The sequence below is a fragment of the Sparassis crispa genome (assembly GCF_003851025.1).
Source record: "Sparassis crispa DNA, contig_000001F, whole genome shotgun sequence".
NCBI lineage: Eukaryota > Fungi > Basidiomycota > Agaricomycetes > Polyporales > Sparassidaceae > Sparassis > Sparassis crispa.
In genome coordinates, this window is record NW_020939748.1 from 941841 (window position 1) to 962036 (window position 20196).

General features: G+C 54.2%; 6 protein-coding genes across 6 annotated transcripts; 4 read left to right on the top strand and 2 right to left on the bottom strand.

Annotated features, from left to right (window-relative positions):
• Positions 1-85: 85 nt before the first annotated feature.
• Positions 86-3417, top strand: SCP_0202820 (predicted protein; the record flags this gene model as incomplete). Its single annotated transcript, XM_027754197.1, has 6 exons — positions 86-1842; positions 1897-1975; positions 2034-2145; positions 2197-2678; positions 2738-2807; positions 2864-3417. The coding sequence occupies 6 exons, from the start codon at positions 86-88 to the stop codon at positions 3415-3417; spliced, it is 3054 nt and encodes a 1017-aa protein (XP_027609998.1).
• Positions 3418-3794: 377 nt separating this feature from the next.
• On the bottom strand, positions 3795-7091 carry SCP_0202830 (hypothetical protein; the record flags this gene model as incomplete). The annotated part of the gene is made up of 10 exons (XM_027754198.1): positions 3795-3843; positions 3914-4085; positions 4134-4619; positions 4680-4782; positions 4854-5341; positions 5394-5492; positions 5689-5782; positions 5852-6518; positions 6569-6815; positions 6917-7091. 10 exons carry the CDS (start codon positions 7089-7091, stop codon positions 3795-3797), a joined length of 2580 nt encoding a protein of 859 aa, XP_027609999.1.
• A 628-nt stretch (positions 7092-7719) lies between these two features.
• SCP_0202840 (predicted protein) lies at positions 7720-8714 on the top strand (the record flags this gene model as incomplete). The annotated part of the gene is made up of 4 exons (XM_027754199.1): positions 7720-7770; positions 7833-8216; positions 8273-8410; positions 8469-8714. The coding sequence occupies 4 exons, from the start codon at positions 7720-7722 to the stop codon at positions 8712-8714; spliced, it is 819 nt and encodes a 272-aa protein (XP_027610000.1).
• A 592-nt stretch (positions 8715-9306) lies between these two features.
• On the top strand, positions 9307-10442 carry SCP_0202850 (hypothetical protein; the record flags this gene model as incomplete). Its single annotated transcript, XM_027754200.1, has 7 exons — positions 9307-9383; positions 9442-9453; positions 9512-9825; positions 9893-10021; positions 10086-10228; positions 10277-10340; positions 10408-10442. 7 exons carry the CDS (start codon positions 9307-9309, stop codon positions 10440-10442), a joined length of 774 nt encoding a protein of 257 aa, XP_027610001.1.
• Positions 10443-11032: 590 nt separating this feature from the next.
• SCP_0202860 (glycosyltransferase family 8 protein) lies at positions 11033-12723 on the bottom strand (the record flags this gene model as incomplete). Its single annotated transcript, XM_027754201.1, has 2 exons — positions 11033-12661; positions 12718-12723. The coding sequence occupies 2 exons, from the start codon at positions 12721-12723 to the stop codon at positions 11033-11035; spliced, it is 1635 nt and encodes a 544-aa protein (XP_027610002.1).
• A 785-nt stretch (positions 12724-13508) lies between these two features.
• SCP_0202870 (NAD-dependent epimerase/dehydratase) lies at positions 13509-16648 on the top strand (the record flags this gene model as incomplete). The annotated part of the gene is made up of 2 exons (XM_027754202.1): positions 13509-13592; positions 13643-16648. The coding sequence occupies 2 exons, from the start codon at positions 13509-13511 to the stop codon at positions 16646-16648; spliced, it is 3090 nt and encodes a 1029-aa protein (XP_027610003.1).
• Positions 16649-20196: the final 3548 nt, after the last annotated feature.

Genomic DNA, 20196 nt, shown 5'->3' on the forward strand with positions numbered 1-20196 from the left:
TTCTTCTGCATGCGACAATTCCCCTGCACTCCAGGATCCCCACAAAGACCCTTACCGCACCTGATCCCTTTCCTTTGTCTCGCAGATGAATGCCCATCACGACATGCTCCGACAGCAGGGTCCCATCCCCCATCTCCCGCAGGGTATGATTAACATGAACCCTCAGCATTTATTTCCCCAGCAGCCACAGCAACAACAAGGTCAGCAGCCGCAGGGCCAGCCCTCTCACATGGCCTTGCTTCAAAACAATCCTAATCCATCCATGGCTTTCAATGGCCAACCCACCAACATGAACAATGCCGAATCGTCGTATCAACTCCAGCTTCAGGCGGCAAACATGCAACGTCGCCAGCAGGTCATGATGCAACAGCAGGCGCACAATGCTCAGTCTTTGAGTCAGAGGCCTGGTGGCCCGTCCAATGTCAATGGGATGGGCCACCAACTCGGCATGGGCTTCCCGAACGGCATGATGCCCGGGCAGCAGGTCCCCCGCGTCGTGTCTCAGCCACCGGGGATGAATCAGGTCGGGGGCCATCTAGCCGGCATGCCACAGGCGGTGAACGGGATCAATGGTATGGGCATGAATCCGCAGGCGAATATGTCTGCCCAGCTACGCCAGGCTGTTCAGCAGCAGCAGCAGCAGCAGCAACAACAGCAACAGCAACTGAATATGCGCTTGCAGCAGCAGCAGCAGCAACAGCAACAACAACAGATGCAGGGGAACATGTCGCCCGAGATGTCGATGCCGCGCCCACCGCGTATGCCTGTTAACCCTCCGATGACCCCACATGTATCGCGGACGGCCTCTGGACAGGCACAGCTGATGAACAACCTCACGCAGCCGCCCTCTCTACCTCAGTCGCATCCGGGCGGGATGCAGCAGATGCATCAGAATGCGTTTCCGAATCCCATGAACATGCAGCATCAGCACCAGCAGCAACCGATGGCGTCCTCGCCGCGCACTGGAGCCCATTCGCAGCCACATACACCTGCGAATCTGCCTGCTCCGAACGTTGTGCCCCCTCAGGCGTCATCTAGCCGCCCACAGGTCTCGCCGGAGAACCCCATGTATATGAGCTTCTCCATGTCCAACCCGCAGATGCCACAGAACATCGCCCACAACGCGCGAATACCTCAGAACGGTGCTCCGTTTTCTTTCCGTGCGTCGTCGACGCCACCCGGCCAGGACCTCCCTCAGTCGGTCGGCGGACAATTAAATCCGTCAGGATTAGGCGCCCAGCAAAGCTTGATGTCGACGCCCGCACAGCTCCGCGAGCACCTGAACCATGGAAGCGAGAGCTACGCTGGGCCATTCAGCATGCCTCCGTCCCAGCCGGCCGCTCCTCCCCGACCGCCATCACACAACGCGTCACACGGCGCAATTCCAATTCCGCCACAACAACAGCCACCGCTCCAGCTCCACCAGTCCCCACACCAGCCTGATCACTTCAATCCTCACCACCAGATGCAGCGGCCACAGTCACAACAAGGGCAACAGCGGCGATCTCCACAGCAGGCGGGTCCGTCGTCGCGTACACCGCGCGTGCCACAGACACCGTTGCCAATGCCAATGAATCCCGGTATGATGCCAGCGCCGGCCAGGATCACGCCGATGGGTGCACAGCATCACCCCGGCGCACCACAGCAGCCTCCGCAGGCTCCTGCGCCGCCGCAGCCTGGTCCGATGCACATCGCGCCTAGACCGCCTGCAGCGCCGCCACCGGCGGCCGCACCATCGACCTCCATCGCACCACCGTCTACCTCGCCACCGCAGCCAGAGGTCCCAGCGCCTGCACCGGCGCCACCGGTTCCTGGAGTTGCTTCGTCCCGAAATAATCCTCAGTCGGTATCTGCCTTTGTCGAAGTAGCGGTAGATGCTGAATTCTCGCTCCACAGTTCGCTCTTTGTCGGTCTGGGTCAAGGGATCAGCAGGCTGTTGCAACTCAGTGGTACACTTTCGGCCGACTCGAAGGATGTGAGCACGATCTTGTTCCGTTTTGTGGCCCGTGTGTTGACGAGATATGTCCCCTCAGAAGCTGCAACTGTCTCATTGGGAGAAACTCGTGAAGGACTATTTCACGAACAAAGCGACTTTGAAGTTCACGTTGTGGAAGGACAACCAGCGGAACGAGGCGAAGCCTTTTGGTGCGTATCGCGTTCCTGATCGCGGCTGTCCCTCGCTAATCTGAGCCACAGAGATCGGGGTGTCAGTCCTTCCGCGGTTTTTTCTCGTGACGAGCCAGTCCGGCGTGAAGTCGATGTCGTTCAACCTCGACGGCGCGCGGGAGCGGCTGATGCCCCACCAGACGCACGGGCATGGGATCGTGGAGTGCGTGACTGCACAGTGGACGTACAAGTACACGAATGGGTATACGGTCACGCTTCGAGGCCCGCTCACCGCGCACATTCTCGTCATCCCCAACGCGCAGGGGCAGGGCTCGTATACGCTCAAGATCGACAGCCTGCAGTTCGACGCGACCCACCATGACAAGTTACTCTCGCTCGATGCGATCCTGGGCGGGCGCGATGGCCAGTCACCGACGCCCATCAACACGGGCCCGAAGCAGGATGACGAGCGACGCTACGATGAGATGAAGTTTATCGTCGAGCGCGTGTACATTCCTGCGGAGCCAGTCAACGCGTTCGGGATCCCGCAGGCGACCATGCGCTGTCTGGAGGTGAGTCATCCCGTACCGCCCGTCCACGTCCCTTGTTGACCATGCTATCGCCGGTCCAGCTTGCGGAAAGCGTCGCGCAGATGTCGGATCTGATTGAGTTCTCGGACAAGCAAAAGCTGGGACCCATGGGTGCGTTCTGCTGGTGTATTTAGCCAATGTTGTCTGAATGAGTGCGCTATTCCCAGCTGCACTGGCCAAATTTGCGCATATACTTCGAGAAGAGAAAGCGCGGGAGGGCCTACCGCCTGGCATGCCGCCGCCACTACGGAACAACCACCATGGTGGACCTGCGCCCAGCAATCCTGCAATATTCAACGGCAATGGCTACAATCATGGCAACCATGGCCACAACCATGGCCTCAATGCGAACGGCGTCGTTGCGACCCCTCCAGTCGGGCTGTACCCTAACCCGCCGAGCACCTTGACGATGCAGCCTCAAGGGCCACCGTCTACCACCCCTCAAAATCAGCCGCCGCCTGCCGACTCCGCGTCGGCGCAGAGCAAGGCCGCTCCACCACCACCGTCTTCTCAAGCATCTACATCCACGCCCGCGTCGGCGTCGACGCCAGCCGCGGCAGCGACACCCGGTGGGCCGAGCACGACGCCATCGATGGCGCCCGCGACGCTCAAGCGGAAGGCGCCACAGCGGACTGACGCGGCCTCGCCGTCGAATAGTGCCGAGCAGGCGCCACCCGCGAAGCGGGTGACACGAAAGCGGGGGCGGACTCAGGGTGGATAGTTTGTTGTATTCCCAGTGGATTTCTCATCTTGCTTTCGGTCTCGTGCATCATTGGCCCATTGATACTCTATCCCAGCATAGCATATAGATCTGTATTCTAGTGCGGGCGGCTCGCGCCCGGCGGAGGCGGGATGGCGGTGGAGATGTTGTTTTATCATCGTTCTATTTATCGTGCTCTGTACTGTATACTAATCATTTATCGGTTTTTTTGCTTGCTGCAATGTCGTCATGTTGCGGTTATGTGGTACATGCACTTTGACCAATCAAAGGAGACTGGGAAAGTTATCGGTCCCGTCTCGGATCTGATACCGAGCTGCCATACACAGCCATGTTATGACAGAACTGAGTATACGTGATACCATAATACATGCATAAAGTCAGTAGATGGGTTCATGGCTGAAATCGCACTGGTCTCCATATCTGCACCTGCAATTTTAGGGGCAAACATGCACATCAGTTTTTCTCGTTCACGCTTTACTGTAGATTTAATGCTCGCCTTCCCGCCGCAAAGAAACTGCATGGCTTTCGTTTATTACTTCTATATCCATCACCGCGGCCTCTACCACGCCCCCGAGTGCGCCCACGGCTGCTCCCGCGGTCGCTATAGCCTTCCTCTGACCACCGTCGGTCACGACCTTCGTCGTAGTATCCTCCGCGCTCAGAATAATCTGGGTACTGGCTAGTCGAAGACGAAGACGAACCCCAGTTCTGCTCACCCCCAGACTGACCCGGCGCAAACATGCCGCCCTGCGCGACGAGAGCCTGCGCCTGCTGCATGAGATTCTGCAACTGCTCCGGCGTGACGTTCGCTAATGCTGGGATCGTTGCTGGGTCAAACCCGAACGACTTGGGATCCAGCTGCTGACCCGCGTGTGACGCGTCTCCCATCGTGACGTCGCCCGAACTCGAAGCAAGCTGCCCCACCAACTCGGCTACCGACGACTTGGGTGGCTCTAGCGCCGCGGGCGCGCCTCCGCTCCAGAAGATCGTGTCGACCTCGGGGCCGGTCAGCATCATCCTGACCTTCTCGTCGACCTGCTCTTCTGGTATCTGTGACGGAGGTTCGGCGGGGCTATCGGGTATCTGCGCCGCGGACATGTAAAGCGCGACCAGCGCGCTTTGCTCACGCTGCTCCTGCGTCACCTTCTCCTGACTTTGTTCTCCTTTCGGACGCGCATCGATGTCTGGGGGGATGACAATGACTGCATGGGCAGATGTTAATAATTGCGAATTAACACGGATTTATGCTGGTGTTTGCTTACGGATTGGCTCCAACCATTCAATCTGCTCTTCGAAGAGGTGGGCATGCAGTGCCGCACCCTCGTCTCGGTCAAGATCGCGAACGTTGTGTGTTGTGTGCATACCCTGTGTATCGGCGCGAAAAGCGCGTAATTAACGTACAGTACATAAAAAGACACGAAGGAAAGAGAGCTGACATCCGCAGGATCATCGTCGTATACAGCCCGCTCAATGAGTTTGACCATCTCAAGCTTGCCTTCGGGAGCCCATGTGACTCGTTTCTTCTGCTTACCAGAGCTGGTCAAACCCGTCGATACCACAGGAACACTTGGCGCAGGCATAGGCGGTGGGGTAGCAGTGGCAGGCGAGTCCTTCCGCGACTTCATCAACTTGAGAGCCTCTTCGAAAGGGTTGATGGACGACGGTTGCGAGACATTCGGATCCGGCTCCTTCTTGACTACCGCAGGAGCAGCTTTCTTGAAGCTCGGCAGTTTTGCCTTCGGTTTTGGAGCAGAGAAGAACGAAGAGTCTGTTTTCGCGTCCTTGACCTCCCTAACGACAGACTTGCTGCTCTCCTTCTTGACAACCACAGGCTTTGACGACGAACCCGGCGCGGTCAAAACGACCTTCTTGGCAGGAGGGGCGGCTTTTAAGGCGTCCGCTTTTCGTTTCTTGCCCTTGACATCTATGGGCACATATCAGAGGGGTTATCGTTACGACGGACTGACGTGACCCACCCTCTGTCGGTTCACTGTCCAGGTGTTTCGACGAGTCGCTACTAGATGCGAGCAGTTGTCGCCATTTACGCTCCAGGTTCGCTGCCATGTCTTTGATCGCTGTTTAATAGAGCGATGGAAGATATCATTAGATACATATAACTTATTGTCCGGGTCGTGATAGCCAGTCCACATAAGCTCATACAGTAGGAGGGCTCAATCATCGTTGCATTACGCAACAGATCAACTACAGAAGCTTTGCAGGCTGCACTTGGCAGGTGGGGATCACTTGGTTCGATGAGGAAGTGTAACTCACCAGGGGCAGGTGGCTCCTTCACGAGTCTGACAACAATCTTACCAAGTTTCGAGGATTTCAGGCTTTCGATTGTCAAGGGCAGACGGTCGATAACCTAAACAGTCGGTCATATAAAGATGATCGTCAGGTGCGCGCTACGATGATCGACACACATGCCACGTACATGCAGTAAAGGCATGATCGTCTCTACCAGCTGAGGATCGTTCTTTCCAGTATACGCGAGCTTGAGCCACTCGCGAGTGACGTCCATCGCGACTTCATTCTCGACCCAAGCACGGAAGTAATGATTACCTGCGTTGTCCCTCATTTTCGTCAGGATCTCCAATCGCGTCTGGGGCTCGACCTCCTGTACGCCGTAATCCTCGATGTACCCTACCAGTTGCGATACCGCGCCAGCACCTGTGAACGAGGTAGGAGAGAGAAGAGGCCTGATGCCGTTGAGGAACTCAATTTTCCGCTGCTCCGGCGATATGGTCGGTGCTGAATGATTAAGTATCGGCTGCAAGGATGCATAAAAAGAATTTGGCGTGACGGGGCTATTAAGTGTATTGGCAGGAGAATGCAAGACAAAGGGAGAAAGCGTCCCCTGCTGTTGCTGTTGCTGCTGCGATGTCGACCGAGGGAGCTGGGGTGCTTGATAATGTGAAGTGCTGGTATGAACGAAGGAAGGGTTGATGGATAATGTAGGTTGATGAGGTTGATGCTGGTACTGAAATTGTGTGCGTTGTTGAGGCTGTGAAGAGAGAAAAGGGGGTGAATGCTGATAATGCTGGATCGAGGGTGACGCTGAAGAATTAATGGCAGTCATGCTCATGGTGGTCAAGGCGGGACTGTGGAAAGCGGGTGAGATGATGTTCCAAACAATCTGAAATATGCGCACTCGATCATCATTGTCGGGTTCGACGATGAAGATTGTTGTTGTGCGGATGAGGATGCGCTTGTTGCGCCGTTGAGGGAGGAATAGCTGGACAACGGCAGTTGATTCGAGTTGGGAGCCCATGGCGATGAGCCGTATTGGACGACGTTGAACGGTCCAGGCGTAGTCGATAAGAAGAAGCCCTGCTGGGGGAACGTCGCGAAGTATCCCGTCGACGAGGAAGACAGCGAGCTCGACGAAGCCGGTGGGACTGGACGGGTGTTATTATCAGCATTTGTTGTTTGCATGAGGGTGTCGAGTGCCCATGTGGTGCCGGACGGCGCTTAATAAGGGGTTGGAAAAGAGGCTCACCCGACATGTCCCCCAGCACAAAATCGCTCAGATCCATGGGCTGCGAGGAGCCCGCCGACGGCTGTACGGACGTATTCTCCTTCCAGTCATCGTTCGCAGGATGCTGCCCGTCGTGTGCGACGGCCTGCAAATCGGGAATTTGGTGCTGCTGCAGCCACGCCCCACTGTATTCCATCTGTAGCGACTCTTTTTTGCACTCGCGCTCTCAGCGTTACGGCAACACTAATTGGGCTTATTTCTGTGCAAACAAGATGGACAAGAAGACAAGACAGCTGCGACGTCGACTGCCCGCTATAGGTATCACCTTGCAAGGTCGTCGCCGTGTTCACCGTCCGTGATGATGGTCAGAGGTCAGGCTAAGATACCACCCTTTCAGGCTCCGCTTCTATCTCAACCCTCCTTTATAACTCCGCTTACCATTTTGGGGTACCTTTCCCACGCTTTCCCCCGAGCATGGCCGAGGCACAAATCCAGTGCTTTGCTACAACCTCTCTATCTTGGATGCTCCGTCTGCACATCGAGAATTCGCGCAGAATGCTCTGTTCCAAGCGTACACGCGCAAGACTCTATCGATTGACACCGCTTCAATTGGTCACGCGAGGCACAATAGAGTCGATAGAAAGGAGGACTAACGGGGTTTAAACCTGTTTGTAAGTGCTACAAATATCAATTGAACCAAACATATACAACGTCTAGCTGGCATCAAAAACGCTTCATCACTTTCTTACCCCCACTTCAGGCCATTCTTACTGCCTCACTACAACGCGTCCGAGTCCTTGCTCGCGCTCACCGGCCTAGTCATCATGGCCAATCTCCCTGAGGGCCTCGCTCAATTCGAGTATCAGAAAATGCAGGCAAGTCCCCCTCACGTCACCATACGCGTCCCTGTCCTTACGACACGTCGGGCGGCTCCTAGCTTATCGGCAGCCTCGGCGCTGTAGCTGAGACAATGCGCAACTGCGCTGCCATCGCCGACCAGTTTGCGCAGATGGTCACCCATGTCCCGTACAGCTCGGCCGCGATCCAGCCCCATCCCAATGGCTTCGTGATGGCCCCTCCTCCCACTACCCCTACACTCGCAGGAAGCAAGCGAAAGTCGCGCGTCGTGACTGAGGAAAGCGAGAAAAAGAAAAAGATACCCAGGGACCCGAACGCACCAAAGCGTCCTGCGTCCTCCTACATCTTCTTCCAGAACGAAGTTCGCCAAGAGCTGAAAGAGAAAAATCCGGACTTGCCGAACAACGCGCTTTTGGGGATCATTTCCAAGCTGTGGACTGAGATGCCGAAGGAGCAGAAAGAGGTGCTTAGCTCCTGAGATTGACTTAACGTGCACATGCTTATGGGTCGCTTCCACAGGCATATGAAATTCGCCAGAGGGTTGCCAAGGACGAGTGGATGATCAAGAAGACTGAGTATCTCAAGGCCAACAGCGAGCGTAGCGCGACTACACCCAACGTTACTCCCGCAACCACAGCGGCTCCTGCAGCGCTGGTTGTACGTTCACATTGGATCTTCGCCATGAATGTGGAGCTGATGAAGTTGGCCTCCACAGGCTGTTGCTTCCCCAGTACAAGAGACTCATGCACCGGTGGTTACTTCATCTGATGACAGCTCTGAGGATGAATCGTCTGATGACAGCTCCGAGGATGAGGATGAGGTGAAGCCGCCGCCGCCCAAGAAGTCGAAGAAGGATGCGGCTGCGACGCCCATCGCGACCCCCGTAGCATTCCCCGTCGCGACGCCTGCCAAAGTGGAGCAGCTGGTGAAAGAGAAGAAGCACAAAAAACCGAAGGCTTGAGCCGCTACTTAGCTGAGTAGTCATCTCGAGGGAGGCCGTGGCGCTGCTCTTTCGAATTCATAGTGCTTGACGATACGTGTAATTGCGTTCGGATTAATGATTGGACTGGTTGGTTTCGCTGTTACTGCAACTGGTTGGCTATGCATTGAACGCTGGAGCAACAGTTTGAGGGACACAGACGATCTCGGAGGGATGATCGCAGCACGAGTTCAAGAAGAGAACACCTACCTCAATTGATCAGCACTAACACGTCACGATATCGTATGCACGGAAGTCGGCAAGAACACACGCGGTGACAAACATATGCTGGTGTATACTCTATGTATGCATGCACAGTTGGCGGAAATGGCAATGCAGCTCAGACCGATCCAGCCATGCTCAGTGAAAGCGATGAGCACCGCAGCACAACACAAGACGTTGCAAGCAGAGTGTCTCAAGGGCTATACACTGTCCGCGGCAGTGTACACTCCCAGAGATCAGTGATACAAACTTGAAAGGATCAGCGGGGCCGGCCGCGCAGGCTCGCGACATATAAGGCTCGGAAGGCGATTGCAGCTGCACAGCAGTTCTCTTCATCTACACCCACCAAGTCATGTCGTACGGAGGTCAACCAAGAAACCCTGACTCCCGGGATCTCCCTCCCGGGTGGATTGAGCAATACGATGCGAAGTGCGTGTCGATATCGTTAGTTCTTTCCATATCTACAGCTGATCCTGTAATCTCGCAGTTACAACGCATGGTAACCTCTCAGATTGCCACGGCGCTGCTCGGGGCTGACATCGTCCGCGATCCAACAGGTTCTACGTGAACACGCGTGAAGACCCTCCCCGCCCGTCGTGGGTACACCCCCTCGGGCCGCCCTCGTCGTCGCCGCATCACTACGCGGCACCCTCTGGGCCGCCCCCACCCGACCGTCGGAGCGCCAGTCCCTACTCCCCGAGCGGATACAACCCGCCTGTGCGATACGGCCAGGGCCCTCCCCCTCCTCAGCAACGATACGACAGCTACACGCCTCAGTATGGTGGTCCCAGCCCTGGCCGTAGCCCCGGTCCGGGCCCAGTGAGCCCGTATGGTTCGCGCCCCCCCGTACAGCAACAGGACGAGCAGCGTGGTGCGTGGCAGCGTCCGTGGCTATGGGTTTCTGTGCGAGCTAACGGAGATCGCAATATCACTGTTAGGTTGGTTGGGAGGACGCCCGCCCATGAGCTCGCCGATGCCACCGCCGGGCATGGCCTCAGCGTCACAAGTCGAAGTTATACAGGCGCCCCGCAAGAAGCATCATGGCATCGGGACAGCCGTCGCCGCAGGTGCGCCTCTGTCTCCGCGCCATTCGTCCCTGTATATGCTGTGTGTGGCTGACAATTATTCAAGGCGGTGCTGGCTTACTTGGCGGCTTCCTACTGACGGAGGGTATCGAGAAGTTTGAACACCACGAGCAGGAGGTCGGCTTCGAGCGAGGCGAACAGATGGGCTTCGGCCAAGGCGAGAACATGGGTTTCAACCAAGGCGAGCAGGTCGGTTTTAACCAGGGGGAGCAGGTCGGTTTTGACCAGGGGGAGCAGGTTGGTTTTAACCAGGGTGACCGCTTTGGGTTTGACCAGGGTGACCAGGTCGGGTTCGACCAAGGTGTGTGCTGTTTGCCGTGATGCGCTGTGCGTGTCTGCTGCCTCTGCTGACGCGGCGACTTCTTCAGGATACCAAGATGGCTTTGATGACAACCGCTGGTAAACCCCTGGCGTCCCGCGATTCAATCTGGCCTTGCCTCGTACTTGTCCCATCGTCTTCCCGTATGCTCTTTTACTGTCCATCTTGCACTGTGCGAACATCCAATAAAACCCATATTTGTACTTTCGTCGTGGTAGGTATCGAGTTTATGCTGTGTGATTACTCGGACGGACTTTCATAGCCTAAGGCTGTGTTTATTTCGTGTAATGGATTCATCATTGTCATTCTTGCCCCGGCGCTTGCAATCGAGGTACTAGTCCTATTTTAACGCCGTGTGATCTAAGCGCGACATTAAACCCTTGACGTCGTCGACCTTCAGAAGAGGTCGACAAGCGACTAATGTCGTTCACCGCCGACTTAGTCCGTGTAACATACATAGTAAATAAGTCCAGACATGACGCGCGCACCCGGGCCCGAGGTGTTGAGGTCTACACACTTGCAGCAATACTCCTCTTCGTTCAGACGATGAGAAAGAGCTTCCGTGGGACTCGTGGTCCGTCAGTACGTACGCCGGTATGTATGCATCATTGTTCACCTCCCTCATATTTATACTTTCTGACGTGCCAGTAATACCGTCTGGGCCATTTGCCGCGTTACTCCATGGGTGTTTCGCGCTTGACGATATCCTCGAACTGTTCCAACGCATCCTGTGTTGCCTTTTCCTTAGCTCCGATGCAGGTCTCGCGAAAAAATTTCGTCGACCTCCAGCCCTTCCACGCCGTCTGCTCTACGACTTGCCACCACTCTCCTTGGAATGGATGTCCAGGCGCTCCAGCATAACCCCAAGGTTTGGCCGTGTATGGTTGTAAGTAGGGATTCAGAATGTGTTTTATTCCTGGGTGAACGGGGCCCGTGAAATGCACGATGGACGGACACTGCAGATCCGACAAGTCGAGTGTGTCACGGTCCGCCGAAGGAAGCTCGGCGTAGGTTCCCAATCCCTGCGCATTCCACTTCAGCTCCAGCGGAAGCCAGTCTCCACGGAAGTGGATGTTCAACACGTCCTGATCTCGAAACCTGGACTCTTTCATTACTCCAGCAAGCTCCTTCAGGTCGGCGATGTTGGCTCTGATCTTGGTCAAGTCCATCAACAGGACCCCAGCGTTGAAGTACTCAGCCCGCTGTATATCACTGTGGCCCATCGGAAAACCCAGATCTACGACAGCTCCCAAGGCGTTTCCCCCCAGATTCACATCCCACAGGCGCTTCAAGTCTCCTCGAACGAGTACGTCGGCATCGAGGTACAGGACGCGCTCAACGGGTAGGAGAGAGATCATGTCTATCTTCGCCCAGGTCGAATTTCCGCCGGCTGCGAACGCACGGTTCGGTAAATCGATGAACATGATTGTTACATTTGGTGTCTGAGGTGCAGACACGCGGATGCCTTCTCGATCCTTGATCGTTAACCCGCAATCGACAACGTAGATTGTCATCCTTCCGCTCGTGTGTACGACCGCGCTGCGGATTGCGACGGCAGTCGCTGCGGCGTATGCAGAGTCAACGGTCAACGCAAGATGGATGCCGTATCCCAGTGCGTCGTCCAACCTTTGTTCAACTCTCTCCGTGACAAGGTACCCGATGCGCATATCGGATGATTTCTGGATTACAACCTGGTACTGCGTGGAGCTCGACAATACCTCGTACTCCCCAGTGTGGAGGGTCATAAACGCGTCAATGCCGCGTTTCGGGTGGTGGATGCTATCGTCCGGCTCCTTGTCCCAGCGATAGTCGTCGAAAATGACGATAGCACCCTTCTTGGCCAAGCGCCATGCTAGCTCTCCGTCCAAGAAGGTGTCGTCGGCCTCATGCGAGCCATCTATGTAGATCCAGTCAAAGCCAGGATCGGCAGCTGACATCTCTTCCTCCAAGAGAGTCATCAGCGCCGGGAAGCTGAACTGGTCAAGGATGCGGAACGGCTTTCTCGTGAGGGTGAGGTTATGCGTGATCTTCGCATACCGCTCCCGTCCCGCACTGGTTCGCATGAGGTCGAAATGGTCCACACAGACGATGTCTCCGCCTTTGGCACAAAGCTCTGTCAGGAGAAAAACGGCGGAACGACCCTCCCAGGATCCAATCTCCAACACACGCGGCGTTGGAGACGTCACCCTGGGAAAGAGCAGTCTCCAAGTATTAATGTTGAAAGAAAACCAATCCTGGGTTGGGGTGAATCTGAGGCCTTCGTCTTGAGGGCTGTCGTTGTCTGACGAAGAGTTAAGACTGCCCTGTCGTATCGTATGTGACTTTCTTGTTATTTTGTGCGGTCTAACCTGCAACATACCTCCATTGCTGGCATATTATCAGGCGCTGGGGCTGCAGAGGGGAAGGGGGCGTCAAGGAGTCCAGTTGAACGCGTCGAAGTCTTAACGATGCCGCCGAAGGCAGTGTCCAGAGACGCTCCGGTAAACTTATACACTCCGCTTCCCAAATGATCTTGGATGGCGACACCCCGACTGGGCGCTGGTCGTATGTAGTGGCTATTGAACGGCCCGCAAGAAGCTCCCCCATGCGACGCGTTTATGACTCGTTCGAAATGGGCTATAATGGTAAGTTCGTCCATTCATCGCTATCAGGCGCTCTACGAACCACTCTCTTTAGGCCGATTGGTCGGTGGCAATCCCAGAATTATAACCCGTCGTCTCACACAGCTCATACTAGTACTGATAGAAGGTTTGCGCAGTATCAGGGCGCTGAATTAGTTGGATAAGGTATGAACGGGAATTACGTCGAGGTCCGTCTCAGTTGACGGCCTGGTGTACTGCAGACTGTCCGGAACTAGCGCACGCCTGTCTTCAGTGCCGCCTGTGACCGTCGGAGAAGGTCAAAATCCATCTCGTAGGTTGGGAGTGTAGTCGCAATCGGATGTTCTTGCAGAGGCGAGAGCTGTCCCACGTCCAATGTCCAGAAGCATGCACCCTCCTGTCTTCTAATTCAGGAGAGTCATCACGTCCCTACATGTCAACAGGGGTCAGCTGCACTACCTCCGGTTCTGGACGAGGCCACCTTTGACACCGATCATCTTCCGGAATTCCGCAGAAGGGCAAGCCAGCCAGTCGGGGATATAAGGGCGCAATGACCACGAAACTGCATGCCAGTCTTCCCTCCATGTTATCTCCAGACAGCAAGATATTGGTAACTGGCGGCCACGGATTTATCGTGAGTTTGTTCCTGTCCGGGATAGACTGGATTTACTAACGTTGCTGGAGGGTGGCCACGTTGCCCGACGTCTGTGTGCCGATGGCTACAAAGTTCGCGTCACGGACATAAATCCCCAGTCCTATCTCGATGTTCCTCGGAATGCAGATTTCCTGCTGGGTAACCTCTGCGACCCGACATTTTGCATGAAGGCAGTCCACGGCGTCGACGTCGTACTTCATTTTGCAGCTACAGTGGGCGGCATGGGGGTCATTCATTCTGACAATAATCTCATCATCTACGAAGAAAATCATTCTATGATTCTGAATCTGCTCTCGGCTTGTCTCTCACATAATGTGCGCGGATTCTTCTACGCATCCTCGGCATGTGTATATCCCGATTCACTGCAAGGTAACGGGGACGTGGATGTCTCTCTGAGGGAAGATGATGTCTGGGCAGCGCTACCTCCTTGTCCGCAAGGCTTGTATGGGTTGGAAAAGCTGAACACGGAGCAGGTACTACATTCGTATGCATCAACGCTTGCGATACGTGTTGCTCGCTTTCACAATGTGTACGGGCCTGGCGGATGTTGGAACGGAGGTCGCGAGAAGGCCCCCGCCGCACTTCTTCGGAAAGCTTTGGCTGCAAGAGCGGCGGGGACCTTCCCTTTCGATCTAGAGCTCTGGGGAGACGGGTTTCAAAGGAGGTCCTTCTGCTACATCGACGATGCGGTCGAAGGGATCATCCGTTTACTTCGATCTGGTTACACGAGCGCGGTGAACATCGGTTCAGACCGTGCTGTCTCTATCCAGGAGCTTGCCGGTATTGCGGTGCAGTGTGCGAAGCTCAGTCGTGAGCAGGTACACTTTCGCTACGATCTCAACAAGCCCGTTGGAGTTGGATCTCGTAACTCCAACAACGACTTTGTGCAGTCTCTTTTACAGTGGAGTCCTCAGGTTACCCTCGAAGTCGGTATGGCGCGAACAGCAGAATGGATCTCTGGGGAGATGGATCGCCTTTTGTTAGGTGCAACCAAGGAGGAGCATCAACGTCTCCTCGTAGGCATGCAGACTAGCGAAACCGTGGACCTACACGTCCGAGGGAGGACCTTTGGCATCCTTCTTCCTATCACTTCCAGAGGATCTGTCTCCCCATATGCCTGTCTCAACAATCTCCGCGAATTTGCACGATCACTGCTGCGCACCACCATAGACGATAGGAGCCGTCTTGGTCAGCGATTCCGACTGCAAGTGTACCTCGCCATCGACCATGATGACGAGTTTCTCTTAAAGCTGGATGGAAACGAGGCTGAGACTGTCTTGCGAGATGAGGGGATTTTTGATGTTGTGACTTTGGCATGTGACTTTCCGAGGGGCCATGTCTGTGCGCTTTGGCGTCGCTGTGCTCTCCGAGCATGGCAAGATGGTTGCGACTACTTTATCCTCTTGGGTGACGACGTCATTTTGGAAGACAGCAATTGGCTGTCTGCAGTTCATGACACCTTCGCCGACTTTGTCCGGCGGGAGGGCGTTCCAGAGGGCTTCGGATGTGTCGCCCTGACAGATACCACATTCCCCGGTATGCCCACATTTCCGGTCGTTCACAGAACGCATATGGATATCTTCGGCGGAAAGGTCATCCCAGACTCGTTCATCAATCAGGACGGCGACCCATTCCTGTTCCAATTGTACAGACGCTGGGATTGCTCCGGGATGATTCCGTCCCGCATTCGCAACACAATGGGAGGTAGTGGCGGTGCACGTTATTGCAAGGTTTCTGCAGTAGACTGGACCTTTCAACCGCTGGACAGTGCGACATCAACGGTGGAGAATTGGGTCGGCAGACATCAACCAGACGTGAAACGCAAGCTCACTCTAGACGTGGTGATACCATGTTATAGGGTGTCGCTTCCCTATCTTGATGCATTCTTGTCTCTGGAGTCGTCAACTACCTGCACGGTCATGTTTATTATCATCATAGATGACCCTAAGTCACCCAATATCTCCCAGCTTGACAAATATTCTGTTCGACCTGATGTCCGCATCCGTATCAACGATGTTAATCGCGGCGCTTCTGCATCTCGGAACCGCGGCATGAAAGAGTCTGCGGCTGAATGGATCCTTTTTCTGGACGACGACGTGAAACCAGAGCCCAATATCCTCCGCAAGGCGGAAGAAATCATTCGTGCTCATCCCAGCGCTGCTGGATTCGTCGGCAATTCTCAGTTTCCCTCTGCAGATACTATATACACTGCGGCTGTACACCTCGCTGGTGTAACTTATTTTTGGGACATTGCCACGAAGGCAGGCGACATGGCCATGGCGTGTGATTTGCCTTGGGGTGTTACTGCCAATCTCATGGTTCGTCGGAACGTGAAGGATAATGTCGAGTTCGATGTAACCTTCCCAAAGACTGGTGGCGGAGAGGACATTGACTTATGCATCAGAAAGAGGGCATACTCGATTGAGCGGGGCGGCGGGGGTTTCCATGCCGCACCCGATGTTGTGGTTACACATCCGTGGTGGAATGATGGCAGTCGGTCCTACTGGCGCTTCTACATGTGGTCAAAAGGCGACGGAGCTCTCATCAAGTTGTATCCGGACCTCACCTACAGAGATATTCCGAACAGTGCTGAATTGCTGTCGTTGTCGGCACTCGTAATCCTTAGTGGCTTCAGTTTGTGGATGTCGCTCCTCCTCCTACATGGGTCTGCCTCAAGAAGTTTCCTTCTATCGCTTGGATTGAGGATGTGTATTGCTGTTCTCCTCTCAAACATTTTACACGATATGTACCGCCATCTCTGGAGGGACGCTAATAGGGCAGCAGCCATCAAAACAAGCATCGCCGGCTTCGCATGGATCATCGCAGTCATCGAGAGTTCGCTCATCAGGATCTTCAGTGAATTCGGACGTCTCGTTGGCTTAGTCGAAAGGGGGCAAGTTGAGCTTCTAGGAACCAGGTTTGACTGGTTTACGAATCGCGCAGGTGACGGTCCTAGAAATGAGGAAAGGAAGAACAACTTGCAGAGATTGACCATGTCCGTTCTGATAATGGCGCTGCTTCTGGCCTATGTGTGATGTAGCTACGTGCAATTCTAGTAGAAATATCATGTACATGAGCGTTCTCTCATGATCAGATAAACATGTTGATCAATTATAGCCTTTCATGTGTGCAACAATTTACTGAGCCAAAGTCTTAGACTCTTTCTCAACATCCGCAACATTGATTAACAGTGGTCACGGTAGGGTTGGTATTGATACTGAAGGCGTTTACGTTTACATGACCAGGCGCAACAGTACTGAGGTAACTGCACCATGAGTCGCAAGCCAGAAGGGAAAATAAACCGTGACCGGCACGTAAGAGGACGAAAACGTCGGACGCGCAGGCGCGTATACCTTTTGAGATGTGCCCTCTGAACTGCGCAGCAGGCGGGGACGGACGGGAACGACGTTCCACCCTCGTCTCACACTCAAATTGCTCTTCCCGCCAGGTGCCATTGCTTGTGTTTTTTTTTTTTTTTGAGGAGCGTAACGGCTCTATAGGCATCCAGATAATCGATCTGCCCCTATAGGCCTGTAGTCTCGTAACCAGACGTTCACGTGAGCAACCTAGCGGTTACCAAATTGGGTGTTAAAGATGTTGGATCGCTCCCGAGAACGTCTGGTGAAAATTGTATAGAAGGGGGGGGGGGGGGTATGTCACACGGGCGTGACCTCAGCCAAAACTCGAAACATCCGAACCTGAGCGCGGCACATTCACGGGTTACCGATGCCTAGAATAGGGTTCGGGGGCATATATGGTTGCACACATGAACAATATTTATCAGCAGGAGGCAGGAGATGTGCAGGTACACGCGGGATGACCAGCGTGACACGCGCTGTGCGGGAGCTACAGCCAGGAGAGCGTTACATACCCCCCCCCCCCCCCCTCTATACAATTTTCACCAGACGTTCTGACAACCCTTCCACCTCAATTCCCAAAAAGGGTCGAAGGTCAGAACGGCTGGTTCCGAGACTAATAGGCCTGCTGGTCGCGGGAGTTTCACCCGATCTCCAAAGAGGAAAAAATGCTCTTACGCACGCCAATCGTGGCAGTGTGGGGCTCGATCCGCCCCTTGGGCCTTCGCGGCTCTAGGGGGGGTCCATACCCACTAAAACCTCTGTGTTGTGAGTCCAATCGTCCGGCAGCGAGTTCTCGTTGTTGAGGGTGCCGCCCCATGTACGAAGGACTGGTTTTTTGGATAGGGCTTTGTGTCCGAAGCGGTTGTATGTCATTGCGCAGTCGAGTTGTAGGCATTTATTTATGGCGTATTTCCATTTGTTTGTGATTTCCGTTTGTGAGTGAGCTCGTTCTGGGTCGTCGTTTCGTACTATTCTGCGTTCGCAGCATAGTTTCCAGATGAGGTGTGTGGCTTCCGATATGAGGATTCGGTATAGACGGGTCGCTCCGCTCCTGATCGTTCCGTTTGGTTTCCGGATGGTGATGGAGCCGCATCCGAGGGCTATTCCTAGGGAAGGGGGGTACCAGGTGGTATCCTTTTTGGTCCAGAGTCATTTTGTGAGATTCCAGATAATTTTTTGGCCTGAGGCTGAGCATTCGCAGATAATGTGGTTTATTGTTTCGAGCGTTCCGCAGGTCGGGCACATAGCCCGTTCTTCATACCCCGGTATTTTGTCCCAGAAGGTGCCGCATCGGAGGGCATTGTGCATACATTTCCATAGGAAGTCAGATACTGGTCGAGTGAGTGCCGGGGATTGGAGGGATTTCCATAGTGTCGCGTCTGATGGTTTTGTGCCGGTATGTAATTGTATTGTGAATCGGGTGATGTCTAAGTGAGAGGTCGTGGATGTTCAGTGCGGGGTGGGCATGGAGTTGCATATGCCTTGATATGCTAGTTTTTGGGATAGTTTAGCTATTTTTGCTCCGGTTAGGTTGAAAGCATCGGGAATGGATAGGTCTAAATTGTCAGGAGTGGGTTTGAGGGCTTCTTGGCGTGCAAGCTCATTGGCACCAGTGTTTCCTTCATTTCCGGAGTGACCCTTGGTCCATGTGAACGTTGTGATTGCTGCGCATTGTCGTAGGGAGGCGGCACATCAGGACTTTTACTTAAAGGTGTCCTTATGTGACTTAAATGCACTTATGGGCCTTAAATAAGGTAAAAAAGGACAAAAAGTCCATAAGTCATATTTCCTTAGAGACTTAAAAGTTGACTTTTGGGAACTTATGGGCCTTAAATAAGGCAAAAAAAGGACAAAAAGTCGGAATAAGTCCCATAAGTAAAAGTTGGGTTTTTCTGATGCAGTGGCACGGAAAAGGGGGGCGTTCTCAATTCCTATCCATCCTTTGTCCTCCCAGTGTGGGAGGTGTTTGGTGAGGCCGTCGATCGCGTACCGGGAGTCGCTTATGATGTGGAGTGGAGTGTTCATCGGGGTCGCATGGGAGGCGAAGAGTATTGCTGCTACCTCTCCGGCCTGGTTTGATGCTGTGTGTGATGGGAGACGGTAGGCCTTGTTTCTTGGATCATCTGGGTCATACCATAGACTGCTCCCGGCTTGTGCATTTGTGTCTCCGTTATTAATGCAGGAGCCGTCGGTGTAGATTGTTGTTAAGTCTTGTGGTATTCCTCTGCCGTTTCATCTTGGTAGGAGTGTACGGGGGAGGTAAGGGTCAGTGAAAACTCTGAAGACATTTGCTAGGTTTCCGTGGGTGTTGGTTGTGGGGTCGAAGATGATTTGTTCTCTGTTTTCGGTTGCATTAAGGTTTTGTTGTTTACACCTTTTTGTGAGGGAGGGGCCGTCGGGTGTCAGTTGTGATTCTGGGTTCCATTTTGCATTGAGGAGGGATATCGCCTTGTGTGCGGCTTTTGCGCAGCAATGGGGGTGTTTGCAGCTGTTGGATCTGTCTGTGACACAGTGTTTGCAGCGGCAGTTTCGGCATGGGCAGTGTGGGGGGTTGAGGTTAGGCTCGTGTTGTCGTTTGGTGACGCGGAGTAGGTTGCTTACTGTTTTTACGTGGTGTGCCATATGTAGACATTTAGAGGTAGGTGTGTTGTTCATTCATCTGAGCGTTGGACCTGCTATGAGGTGATACCAGAAGGGGAGTTGGTTTTGGAGGGAGGGGGGGAGTTTTAAAGTGGAGAAATTTGCGTGGAAGGTTTTGCCCGCTCATAACATTCAGGGGAGATTGTGGGGGAGTTTTGACTTTGTGTGTGTGCTTGTTTCCCATGACTGTAGGAAAATGTTGATTTGCGATAGTTTGTGGATGTTCCCGGAGGCTGACGTGACAGCGTCATTTATTAGTACATCAGCTAGATATGCCCATAGGGGGTGCAACTTGAATAGGTCGAGGAAGGGGCGTAGCCACTTGAGGTCTATGGCTTGGTTTTGACTTTGGAGATCGAGGAGTCCGATGCCGCCTTGGGATGTAGGGAGGTGGAGTGTTTTCATGCTTACTAGGGGGGTGCGGTTGTCATTCCAGATGAATTTGCGTATTGTAGAGGTTAGGCTTTTTTCGATGTGTTTGGGCATGCCTCGTACTTCGGTGAGGAATTGGGTCATTCCTCCAATGATCATCTGGATAATGAGGCGTCGTCCTCTGAGTGTGGGGTGGCTTTTATTTCAGTGGG